The 14,302-nt window shown below is 33.1% G+C and overlaps 1 protein-coding gene across 1 annotated transcript; it reads left to right on the top strand.

Annotated features, from left to right (window-relative positions):
• The first annotated feature begins 8,927 nt into the window (after positions 1-8,927).
• LOC150028971 (uncharacterized) lies at positions 8,928-11,385 on the top strand. The gene is made up of 2 exons (XM_090299411.1): positions 8,928-11,327; positions 11,371-11,385. Exons 1-2 carry the CDS (start codon positions 8,928-8,930, stop codon positions 11,383-11,385), a joined length of 2,415 nt encoding a protein of 804 aa, XP_090155537.1.
• Positions 11,386-14,302: the final 2,917 nt, after the last annotated feature.

Here is a 14,302-nt window from a genome sequence, read left to right as displayed (position 1 = left end):
CTGCATTTACTAATCTCGTTGGACCAAACTCATCTGAGACTCAAGCATACATCACTAACACCCTGGAAAAAGAGGGAAAACAAATTTATTTATGCCCTTATATTAATGAGTAAGTTTAATTATATGTCATCAATTATTATTATTTCATGTTTTAAATATTTACTAACTTTTTTCATTGATGATATAGGCATCATTCGCAGTTACTTGTCTTATCAATGGTTGATAAGACTGCTGTGTGGTTCTGTTCCCTACACAAGAAGATTCCCACAAAATTTAAGGATATCATTGATACGTAAGTACATTATAAACTTAACTTTGTATATGTTACTAATTAACCATCTACTAACGAGGTTTTTTTGTATTAACCAGTTTATGGCGTGGATATAACATCCTAAAAGGTCGATCCAATTTAAATAATTTGAACTGGATAAGAATAAAGGTTTGTAATTTTTTTCTTTCTCTATTATCATTGTTTATCAATATACTAACATATTACTTTTTATTGAATTATAGTGTAATAAACAACCAGGAAGCTATGAGTGTGGCTATTACATTATGCAATGGATGATTACCATTATAAGACAAGGTGTTAAAACTGGTTGGAAAGAGGTACTATATGTTAAATCATTTTTATAATTCTTAAACATATATATATATATATATATATATATCTAAAAACTAATTTATGTCAACTATATTTTGCAATGCAGTTATTCACAGAAGAAACACCAATGAATTCGGAAGGCATTTCATATGTTAGAGATTCTTGGTCCACATATTTCATAAATTTTTATAACTCTAGCATAGGTAATCAATAGTGGTTTTATTATATGTAATTTGATTACTTGTAAATGTACATTTTGATGCTCTCAATTTATATCTATATTTATGTATTTGTCTGGCTGGGTTTGATCATTATGCAGGTTAATTTATATGGTTTAAGGACAATACAAATTGCACTTTAAAAAAAAAACACTATTTACAAATGCGATTATTTACCAAAGCCGCATTTGTAAATCAAAAACTAAGATTTACAAATACGGCTATTACCAAAGCCTCATTCTCCTGAGGGGTGAGGGTTTAGGGGTTTAAGATTTGCGAATGCGGCTCTGGTAATAGCCGCATTCGTAAATCACATTTGTAAATCAGAAGAATATACAAATGCGGTTATTTGAAATAATCGCATTTGTAAATCTAATTTACAAATGTGGCTCTATGGCCGCATTTGTATCTCTCTGATTTACGAATGCGTGCTGATCAAATGCGGTTCTATAGCCGCATTTGTAAATGTAAAATAGCCTCATTTATTTTTCATTTTTGTGCTAGTGTATTAACAAAGCCTATCTGTGGACCTTCTTTTTTGGATTTCAGACATAAACTTATGGTTGGTGTTCCACCCACATAAGTTTAACGGGGTATATTAGATAGTTCATTTGTTAGTTGTCATTCTCTCTCTACTCTCCCTGCTTTATATATAGGCTTCTCTTTTAACCTCTCACAAATATGAATAACATTCTTTTCCATTCTTTTATATATATATACCCAACTTTCTTTTAGTCTTTTCTATTATATATTATATCTTAGTTTTGTGCACAATAATCACAAATCTCCTTTTACTTTACTCTTATTTTTAACTTTTATTACTTATAGACTATGTAGCACGTAGCACAAACACTAACACGGACACTAATACAACATGGACACAGACACAAAAATACGTATAATCTCTAAAATGTAGGACACGGGGACATGTATCTATATATTATATAATTATGAATTATATAAATTGACAATAAAGATTTATGTGTACAAGTATGTTTCATATTTTTTTGAAACAGAAAGATATTTTTCATAGCTGGTTCAAAAAAGGATTTGTTCCTTATTTTTATAGATTTGTTCCTTATTTTTATAATCATAATAAAAAATTATACAATAAGTTTGAATTTTTAAAAAATTAATGTATTTCTATTTTTTAAAATTATGTTAGAACCGTGTTAGAATTATCAGAAATCCAATAAATATTTTTTAAAATTTGACATTTTACCGATACATATCCTACGAGTGTCGGTGTCTGATACATGTGTTCGACACGAACACACTATTTAAAAGGAGTATAACTTATAGATAAATATCGGACAATATTTGACAATATTCACAGTTAGATTAGTTAGATACTACTTTTGGATATTAGACAACCTAGGATTACATTAAATTTGTACCAAAACTATTTTAATTTGATTGTTGAATGCGGAGATCTTCCATAATTCACGCTTTTGCATCTAAGCCATTCTAAACTACCTTACATAGCAACGACAATTCATCCTAATTATGTGGTATAAACAGAAATTATTATAAACGACAAATGTAGTTGAATTCAATCGAATGATTATAAACGACAAAATTCGTTGAGTTTTCAATACAGATGCATAATCACATTCAAGCTCCATCGCTAATTAACTAAAACAATTAAAAAGAAGTAGAGATTAGAAGATTGAACGTGTTTTGTCTTCTAAAATAAATCTATAAGAATGTTTTTTAGGCTTCCTTTAGTGTATGTTTTAATACTTACACTTTTATTCTTCAATGTTATGGTTATTCTACTTGAAGTGTTTAAATATAACAATATTAAAAATTAAAGTGCATATGTAACTAAAAAGATCCCACTGTTTTTGATAAAAAGAAAAGAAAAGAAGAGAGAAACAAAGTCGCCCAAAAGCATGCTGCAGAATGACATAAGCGAAGGGTTTATGGGTGATGTTGGTGAGTTTTGTTTGATTAGTTTTGTTTCATAGTCAAGAACTAAACATTATTGGGGCCGAACAATTACTAGCCTCACAAAGATGGGAAATAGAGAAAGAGAAACTCTGGTACTTCGTCACCTATAAAGATTAAAAATAGAGCAATGAGTGTATGCGAATTCGTTGTTTATGTGTGGTGTAGAACCTGCATAAAATTATTTGGTAAATACAAAAGCCACGGCGATACGTGTTGGCAAATGCATTATTGTATGCAGTTGAAATGTGACTGGGAAGAATGACCAAGAGCGCCACCTCCATCTCACACGCCAACAATAATATATGTTGAAAACAATCATATGGGGAAACTCCTGGCCAAGGGAGAGACGGTGAATGTTGGACTTGGATTTGGAATCATACAGAATAAAATAACCATCATTAACCATTCTTATCATTGTTTATTGACTAAATCACAATTATTACCAATAAAGTACACAGCTGATGCCATCTACCAAATTTTTGGATTGGATCTAAAATCCAAATTCATATTTTTTATAAATTTATATAATATCAAAAAATTATTAATGTAATGTAATTTAATTTTTTATGATAAAGATTAATTATTAATTTTTTTAACGTTAAGCTTATGTTTTCAATTAGTTATTAATTTTAATATTTTATAGTAGCTTAACATTTTTATATTTACGCATTTATTATTTATTTAATATATATTTAAATATGTAAGTTTGATTTTAGGAGTAATTTTTTATCCTGATTTTATTTTCAGTTATATCTATTCAGATAAAATATAAATTAAATAATTTTAATATGTTTAATTTAAATTTTTCGTATTATGCATATTTTAATTTTGATAAAAAAACTTAATATAAAATTACTCCGTTATTTTTATTAAGATAAAACATTCTCTATTTTTTTTTTGCTATAAAAATTATTTAATTTTTAAAATATTAAAATAAATTGTATAAAAGGGATTATTTTTCACTGATGTCAATTCAGTAGAAAAAATTTATTTTTCAAAATTCTAAAATGAATACCCTCTTTATGAAAAAAATTATTTTTCAAACTAAATTTATATTTTCTAAAAAAAACTAACAATATTAATATAAAAATATGTAAAAAATTAATATCATATAAATATTAAAAATATATAATAAAATAATAATTTAATAATACTAAAAATTAAAATTACAGATAATCAATATTCAGTGATATAGAAAAAGTAATTATATACAATTACAAACTATATTAAAATTGGTGATTTTTTTTATGTTATTGTTAAAGTAATGAGTGTAAAAAATCAACCATTAAATTATATTTTACTTAGAATATTCTTTAAATATAAATATATTTTGAGATAAAAATTTTTGGTATATTAATGTTTGCATACGGTCCCTCTCAAGTGTATATACATGAATACAACTGAAAATCTATACAGTATTTAAGTGAAGAAAAAAAATTTGTTTGTAAAAAGAAAAGTAAAAAATTAGATTTATAATTCAAATCCATATTTTTTATAAAAATAATTTGAAAATTCAAATCCAAATTAGATTTTATATCAAATCCATATTTTTATAAAAAAATAAGGTAAATTGTATTTTAAATCAAAATCTGTACTTTTTAAAAATTAACATAATATTAATATATTAATATATTAATATAATAACATGTAAAAGAGTTGAATATTATAAATATTAAGAAAATATAATAAAATTATAATTTAATAATACTAAAAAATTTAAACATAACATAATATATATATTCTTAACATTAAAATACACCTACCTATAATACTTGAAATTTGAAAATATTATATTAATTTATTATGTATAAAATATTGGAGCAAATAAAATTATAAAAAAAAATGTATAAGACTTGGTTGTTTCATTGTGTGTGAAAAAGAGTAAATAAAATTACAAAAAATTAATAAGAGGTTGGAGAGAGAGGTGCAGAGAGAGAGGGAACCAAAAATGAGAAAAAGTATAAAAAAGTGGTTTGGGTAGAGGTACTGGAGTGAGAGTCTCCTTTCAAAAAATTTGGATTAGAAATTTGGATTTTCCAATTTCTAAAATCCATATAAACAAAATGGATATCTGATTTGAAAATATAATAAAAATGTGGATCAAATTAAAAACTGGATTTAGATAAACGGATTTTTAATGGATTAGAACAATGTAAAAGTGGAGCAGTTTGACAAAACCAGATTTTTTGCCCAGCCCTAGCCACTGCTTCGTAGAAATACAAGTGTTTGATAATCAAATCTAGACATTTTATAAGTTTTCTCTTAGATCCCTTGTAATACATGGGACTTTTTTTTCCGCTTTTACCAAAATGGGGTCGCTTTCAAAAAAATTATAAACCTGGACGCGTCGTGCCAACTTGGCACGACTTCATATGCAGAAGTCGTGTCAAGTTGATACGACTTTGTCATATCAGGCTAAAGTCGTGCCAAGTTGGCACGACTTCTACCACGTCAACTCCTGAAGTCGTGTCAACTTGACACGACTTTGTCCACATTATATATATATAATTTTTTTTTATTTTTTTGTAAAATTTTCATATTTATATATTGAGTCGTCCCAGTGTACAGTTTCCACAATATTTTCAAGCTTATAAGGTCTAATTTAATCCATGAAATAGATGATTCAATTCTAAATAAACAAAAAAATGTTCATATTGCATAATCGAAGGTCATAATAGAAGCAATTGTCCGCACAAACAAGCTTGATAATAAAATTCAATTTCAAGTTTGATTATTAATTTCCTCATTTTCTTTACCTAAGTATTTATTCCTTCATAAAAAAATTATTTATCAAATTAATTTCAAATATTACATAACTTATAATTTTAATTATAATTATAATTAAATAATTATAATATATATTTATTTAAAAACAAGAGAATTTAAAAAAAATGATGTGGACAAAGTCGTGCCAACTTGACACGATTTTAGGTTGACATGGTAGAAATCGTGTCAAGTTTGGCACGACTTCAGGCTGACGTGACAAAGTCGTGCCAACTTGGCACGACTTTTACATATGAAGTCGTGCCAACTTGACACGAATTGCCCCAGATTTGTAATTTTTTTGACAGCGACCCCATTTGGTAAAAACAAAAAAAAGGCCCCATGATGGTAAAAAAACGTAATATATACTTCGATTTTCTAGATTTTGCATATGCCTTTGTGTCACCTAATTTTTTTTATTGATAAAAAAATAAAAAAAATAATGGAAGTATTTTAGAGATATTTTAACTCTTATACAAGAAACAAAGACATCCTCTAAACCTAAAACTCGTTTTGGAAGTTTTAAAAGCAGATTGCACAACACATAAAAGACCACGACGTTTATCCCCACACCAAAAGATACAAAATACATCACCTCTAACCTTAAGAAAGCATGTTCATCCCAACCTTACCTCTCATCTCTTCAACTCAACGTCCTACCCCTCCAACCTTTCTTTTTTCTTAATAGATCTCATGCATACCAATGGTTCGAGACACCAATCAAAGTAAGAAAAACATAAGCGTACCTTCATGGTTACCTATGACCAAACTTGCAACTGCACAAATGTAATCTATGCGTCCGTTTTTGAAAACCTTTTTATTCATTTGCTTCCACAATTGTCCTATAATTGCTATCCACAGAGAATACTAGATTCGATTAACAACTTCACACTCCTTGTTCATCCTAAACTGTGAGAAGTGCATTTTTGGCTCCTGATAAACCATCGATATCAGATGCACCCACTCATAGCACTTAGACCAAACCAACCAACACCCTCCATGCTATAACATGAGTTGATGGTTGTGCCTTAGTCCTCCAAAACCCCTCATACATAGCAGTGCCTTCCCCCTAACCTTCACACTTTCTTTCCAAACCCACAAGTCCTCATTTTCTTCATTAATAGTCTTCCTCCCCATCAACATTACCAGCTCTTGCTCCTGATGCTTTTCCCAATCAAACAAACTCCTCCTCCATCCTATCTTCCAAGTCCACTCAAGATTGTTATTCCACTCCCCTCCTTGCCTCAGCTTGGCTTCCCTAGAAGAACAGATTGAAAAAAAGCCTTGGAAATTTATCTTTAATAAGGACTTCATTTCTCACCCATTTATCCTCCCACAAACTAATCTCTCTCTTGTTCCCGACCTCCCAGAAAAAGTTTTTCTCAAAGTTTCCTTTCCAATCCTCAAACCTCCAAACCTCCTTCAAATCTCTCCACCACAAGGAATCCAACCTACTACTCCTTTGAGTCTTTAAATTTCTCTACCCTCCATACCTGGATACCAATACCTCTTTCCACAAGCCTTTTTCCCCAGTACCCAAACGCCATATCCACTTTCCTAAAAGAGCAACATTAAACTTTCTAATCTCTATCATTCCAAGCCCTCTTGCTCCCTTTGTTCGCATACTTTTTCCCACGAAGCCCACATTATCTTCCTACCTTTCGAGCCCCATCCCCATAGCCTTTCTAACTCCTTTGCCACCATGGTTGGCCTTTTGTATAGCCATAAATAAAATAGGGGAAGAGATGATATACTTCATTATATAGCCATTTGAGCCATTCTTTGTATGTTCTTTGTGGCTTCTGTTAATTAGTTTTTATTGGTGAGGAAAATATAAGTTACGTGTGGACCATTAGGAATGGTTCATATTTTTTTATCAGCAAGCAAAAAATAAATAAATATGGTCCACTTCGGGGTGGACTAACCCTAATACAGAGCAAACGTGATAGACATACCTCTCTCCCAACCAAAACAAACCCAACATAAGTCGTCAACTGCCTACTAACCAAACTACCCCAGCCAAGTCGTCCAACTACCATATTTCAAGGATTAATCTAAAAAACAACTTAAACACCTACCACTCAAAGCCACTACAAAAGCAAGTTCCCCTCAAAGACACATAGAAACCATCCCAACATACCTAATAACAGTTATATGCATTAAATCAAGTACATATATACCAGGGGTTCCAGACACCAATCAAAGAAGAGAAAAAACAAATTGGAGATAATTTAGAAGAAACCTAGGACCAAACCTTTAGTTGTACCAAAGAAAAGATTTTAGAGATCAATCACTCCCCTTTAAAAATGCAATTATTCCTATGTCTCCAAATCTCACTTACCAGCGCAATCTGGATATTTCCCATAATTAGATTAACAAACATTAGGAATGGTTCACATGAGGTAGGTCTATTGTTCTTTTTAATTATTTTTATTTTATCATAGCTTGCAACACTATTATTTCTCCACTTTTTAATATCACTGGCAAACCTTACCGTATTCAAGTGGAAAAGCTATTATTATTGATTTAGGCGAAAAAAAATTCTCTTGCCAATTTGGGTTAGGTTGTGGGGTAAGAAGGTGATTTTAAATGAGAAGTTGTGGGGTGACAAACAAAATTGTTGATAAAGATGAAGTCGCGAATGTGGTACACAAATTTGTGTTGAAAATATGTGTTATTTTTATAATTTAGTTTAATTATGTTAATTAACTGAAGTTGTACATCAATTGTGCATGAATGACACAACTTCAATGTAAAATTATACGGTTGAATTTGTGTCAAGTTGTGTCATCCACGCATAACTTAAATTTTTTTTATGTTGTGTCATCCACGCATAACTTAAATTTTTTTTATGTTTTTTTAAAAATAGGAAAGAATTAGGTTAAGCTTAAAAAAATCAAAAAATTGTTTTAAGTTATTAGTTTATGGAACTTTTGGTTGAATAATTTGATGACACAAAACAGTTAGATTTTTTGAAATATATATTAGTTGTGAAATTTATTATTCGTGTAATTATGTTGTTTTTCTTATTATTTGAATTGGAGAAATTTGTATGATCAAATTTAACGAAACAAGAATAATGAAATCAAATAAAATAATAAATATTTATACAAATAGTGAGATTGTTTTGATTAGATAAATGGAAATGGACTATGTATGGAAAGAGGTGTCACATGATGGTCTCCTTTTTTACCTTTGTGGTCGTTGTGAAAACATATATGTTCGATTCGTTTTGAACTAAACCTAATTTTATTCCAAACTCTCACATATGTAAACCCTAAACCTTAAACACAACTTTACAATGTTCGAGTGTTCTTGGTCCCTGTTGTAAGAACATTTTGGCGCCCACCGTGGGGCCGAGAACTAGTTGAAAAAAGGTAGAAGACAAGATGGATCAAAGAGAAGAACAAGGAGGAGAGCAGGCAGATGATGTTAGTATGCCAATGACAATGTTGATACAGCTGCAAAAGGAGTTTGAGATGTTAAAAAAGAGTAATGAAGAAGAATTGAGTGTGCTAAGGGCCGAAAACGCACGCATGAGGAGAAAGTTACAAGAGGAGACAATTTTGAACTCATCTTTTGAAACCGTTCAGCCAAGAGCACAAGTCAATGAGAGCATTTATCATAATGAGAGTTCCCAAACAAAAAGAAGATTGCTCGGAGATTCTGAAGTTTTTGCAGGAGCATCTTCAAGAAAACATCCCTTCTATGATGTTATAGTTGATACTCCATTGCCTGACAATTGGAAAAATTTAACTGTTGACAAATATGACGGAAGCACGGACCTTGATGAACATGTTGCACTATATACCACACAAATTAGTCTATATACCTGGAACGATGCTGTTATGTGCAGAGTGTTCCCTACAACGTTAAAAGAGGCATCATTAAGTTGGTTCACACGTCTTCCGCCCTTAAGCATAGATTGTTTTGATACATTGGTGGAAAAGTTTGGAGCTCAGTTCGCAACCAGTCGTCCCCATCATCTAACCTCGATTGCTTTAGTGAATATAAGACAAGAGAAGGGAGAGTCGTTAAGAATGTTCATGGAACGCTTTGGAAGGGTTGCCCTGGGAATTCGAAATCTCAGCCCAGAGGTTACCATGCATCATATGATAACAGCACTGAAGCCAGGACCGTTTGCTGATAGTCTTTGCAAGAAACCTGCGACCAATTTAGATGAACTAAGACAGCGAGCGTCGAAGTTCATGCAAATGGAAGAACTGAGAGAGTTTCGAAATCAGGCAAGGATTGATGGAGGTGAAAGAAAGGTGATAGAAAAAAAGAGTGGACCTATGGCTAGAAGAGCCAGAGAAGAATTTAGAAGCCGAAAGTTCCAGCAATACACACCCTTGAATACAAACAGAACAAGAGTCCTACAAGAAGCCATGGCGGCAGAGATAATACCACCACCTAGAAAAGCACGAACACCGGAAAGGGCAGACCACACTAAGCATTGTGAATATCATAAAAATCATGGCCATCATACAGAGGAGTGTGTCGGGTTAAAAGATAGAATAGAGGAATTGATTCAGGCTGGGCAGTTGAAACGTTTTGTTCAAGGAGGAAATGCTAGATTGAGGTTAAGTCCGGAGAGAAGATTGAGAGGGGTTGAGATGGGAGATAGAAGGGCAGAAAGATTTGAAAGAGAAAAAAGAATAGAAAAGAGAGATGATAGAAGAGGTGGGAGGTCAGAAGGAAGAAATGATAGAGCTTACCAAAACACACAATCAATAAGGAGAAGTAGGGAACGAAGTTTGGGGAGACCCGTTAGGAGGTTTATAAATACTATTTCAGGTGGTTTCTCTGGAAAGGAATCGTCATCAGCAAGGAAACAACATTGGAGAAGTATTAGGACCATTAACCACATTTTCAAAAGAAGAACTTTGCCACCAATGCTTTTTACAGATGAGGATTTTCAAGAAATTGATCCTGATCACGATGATCCTATGGTGATAACAGTAGAAATAGCCGAATATGCCGTCATGAAAACCTTGGTTGATCAAGGGAGCTCAGTTGATATTTTATTTTGGGATACTTTCAAAAGGTTGCATCTAAAAGAAGAAGACATTGTGCCTTTTCGAGAACAAATCATTGGCTTCTCAGGGGAGAGAGTTAGCACGAAAGGATATGTTGATTTGATGACCACATTTGGAAGAGGAAATAAGACTAAAAAGATCAAAATCAGATATTTGGTGGTGGATGCTTCTACGTCATATAATGTGTTGTTAGGACGATCTTCTTTGAATAAGTTGGGAGCAATAGTTTCAACACCACATTTAGCAATGAAATTTCCAACAGAAAAGGGGGAGATAACAACAGTCTATGTTAATCAAAGAGATGCTCGAGAATGTTATGCGGCAGGTTTGAAGATGAATTTGAAGGCACACAAAGATACCGAAAGAATGGTGGCAATGGCAGATTTGGACCCAAGATTAAATGATGAAAGATTAGAACCAAAAGAAGAGACTACAGCCGTAGTATTGGGCCGAGACGAGAAGCAATGCACTTATATAAGTGGAAGATTGCCCGAAGAATTGTTAAACAAACTTATCACATTGTTACGCAACAACAAAGACTTGTTTGCTTGGACACCATCTGATATACCTGGAATTGATCCAAAGGTAATTTGTCACAAGTTGTCGGTATGTCGAGAAGCAAGACCGATATCTCAAAAACGAAGAAAGTTGGGTGAAGAGAGACGAAAAGCAGCAATTGAAGAAATCGAGAAGTTAATGCAAGCTGGTTTCATTAAGGAAGCTCAGTATACGACATGGTTATCCAATGTGGTGCTTGTCAAAAAACCGAATGGAAAATGGAGAATGTGTACAGATTATACAGACTTGAATAAAGCTTGTCCGAAAGATACATATCCATTACCCAACATAGACCGATTGGTAGATGGGGCGTCTGGACAAGAAATGATGAGTTTTCTCGATGCCTATTCAGGGTATAACCAAATACAAATGTATGAGCCGGATGTGCCAAAAACAGCTTTTACCACAGATACTGCAAATTATTGTTACAAAGTCATGCCTTTCGGCTTGAAGAATGCTGGAGCAACATATCAAAGATTGATGGATAAAGTGTTCAAAGATCAAATTGGAAAAAACATGGAAGTATATGTGGACGATATGGTTGTGAAGTCGGAGGAAGTGGAGAAACATTTGGGAGATCTTGAGGAGGTGTTTGCACGCATAAGAGAGTACAATATACGTCTCAATCCGGAAAAATGTGTGTTCGGCGTCAAAGGTGGGAAATTCCTGGGTTTTATGCTAACCAACAGAGGGATTGAGGCCAATCCTGATAAATGCGAAGCAATTATGAAGATGGGAAATCTGAAAAATCTGAAAGAGGGGCAGAGATTAGTGGGAAAACTAAATTCATTGTCAAGATTTTTACCAATCTTAGCTGAAAAAACTAAACCAATAATAAATTTGTTAAAAAAATATGAAACCTTTGAGTGGAATGAAAAATGTGAGCAAGCCTTCTCTCAAATCAAAAGTATGGTAGCTGAACCACCAAGCCTAGTTAAACCTGAGTTGACCCAACCCATCATAGTCTACTTGGCAACTTCAAATGAAGCCATAGGAGCAGCGTTAATCCAATAGAACCCGGACCAAAAACCAATATATTTTGTAAGTAGATCCCTCCAAAATGCCGAAACCAGATATCCCAAGGTAGAAAAAGTTGCCTTAACCCTAGTGTACGCCGCAAGACGTCTTCGGCCATACTTTCAGAATCATCAGATAATTGTGAGGACAGATTATCCAATATCAAAGTTTTTGAGAAAACCAGAACTTGCAGGTAGAATGGTGACATGGTCAATGGAGCTTTCAGAATATGGAATCAAATATGAACCAAGAGGACCAATCAAAGCTCAATCCCTCGCGGATTTTATCATCCAGATGCCGACAACAACATAGCAGGAACAGTGGATATTGTATGTAGATGGCGCGTCAAGCAAAAAAGGAAGCGGAGCAGGGATAGTACTTGAAGGACCAGACAACTTCCAAATAGAGATGGCATTGAGATTCGAGTTCAGAACATCCAACAACCAGGCCGAATACGAAGCTCTTATTGCAGGATTACTATTGGCAAGAGACATGGGAGTTGAAAATGTCATTTGCAAAAGTGATTCTCAGCTCTCAGTGGGACAGGTACGAGGAGATTATCAGGTAAAAGATCCATTATTGATGCAATATTATCATAAGGTATTAAATATCATGCAATGTTTCAATCAAGCTGAAATAAAATATATTCCGAGAGAACTAAACATGAAAGCAGATTCATTATCCAAATTAGCAAGTCAACAACGGCAACTCCAACACAACTCAGTTATACAACAAACCCTCAGTCATCCGACAGTCGGTTTCGAGGAATGTTGCAATGTTACCACAACAAAGGATGAATGGATAAAAACATATATGGAAGCCATAAAGAATCAAGAGCAAGGTGTTCAACTGGATACAAAAATGGCAAAAAAAATAGCTAGTTTCGTGTTAATTGGAGATGAACTCTACAAACGCGGACATTCAATACCTTTATTAAAATGTCTTTCAAAAGAGCAAGCTCAGTATGTGGTGAAAGAACTCCATGAAGGAATGTGTGGATTACATTGTGGAGCTCGAACAATGGCAACAAAAGTTTGCAGAGCTGGATATTATTGGCCAACACTCCGAGAAGATTGTGAAATTTATGTTAAAACATGCAAGAAGTGTCAAGAGTTTGGAAGTTTAAATCATATACCAACACAAGCGTTACAAGGAATTATTTCTCCATGGCCATTTGCAAAATGGGGAATTGATATACTTGGTCCATTTCCACTCGGTCGGGGACAAACTAAATTCATGATAGTAGCTATAGATTACTTTACAAAATGGATAGAAGCAGAAGCATTGACTAAGATAACAGCTCAGCAAGTTCAAACGTTTATATGGAAAAATATAATATGTTGATTTGGAATCCCACACACCATTATAACTGACAATGGCTGACAATTCATTGACAAAAACCTTATGGAATTTTATGCAGATTTGGGAATCAAGTCAGCAAGCACTTCAGTTGAACATCCACAGACGAATGGACAAGCGGAGGCTGCAAACAAAGTTATCTTGGGACAAATGAAGAAGAGGTTAGGAAGTTCCAAAGGTTTGTGGGCAGAGAAGTTACCAGAAATCTTATGGGCATATAGATGCACAGCACAAACTTCAACTGGTGAAACACCATTCAACCTCACATATGGTATGGATGCAATGCTACCTGTAGAAGTAAATGAACCAACATTACGAAGGCAAATAGAAGACTGGAAAATTAACAATGAATGCTTGAGAACCGAACTTGATCTTATTGAAGAACTTAGAGAGCGAGCGAAAATAAAAGAGGCAGCAGTAAAAAGAAGAGCAATGAAAAGGTTCAATGCAAAAGTAAAATTCAGAGATTTTAAGGAGGGGGATTTGGTATGGAGAATGCGAACTGATGCACGAAAAGATCCACGATATGGAAAATTGGCATCTAACTGGGAAGGTCCATTCAGGATACTCGAAAATTTACAAAATGGAGCATACAGATTGGAAACTTTAGAAGAAAAAATAGTACCAAGAACATGGAATACAAGTCATTTAAAGTTTTATTTTAGTTGAATTGGAAGATGTAAAAAGAGGACTCCGTGTATATATCTATCCATCAATGAAGAAGCATTATCCAGTAATCATTTATCTTGTTCACTTACACAACTTTCGGTCTTGGATGATTTCACTCCAAG

Source organism: Phaseolus vulgaris, chromosome 2 (genome assembly GCF_051622355.1).
Source record: "Phaseolus vulgaris cultivar YP4 chromosome 2, ASM5162235v1, whole genome shotgun sequence".
Lineage (NCBI taxonomy): Eukaryota > Viridiplantae > Streptophyta > Magnoliopsida > Fabales > Fabaceae > Phaseolus > Phaseolus vulgaris.
The sequence above is the reverse complement of the archived record's forward strand: the minus strand, read 5'-3'. Positions and strand labels throughout refer to the sequence as shown.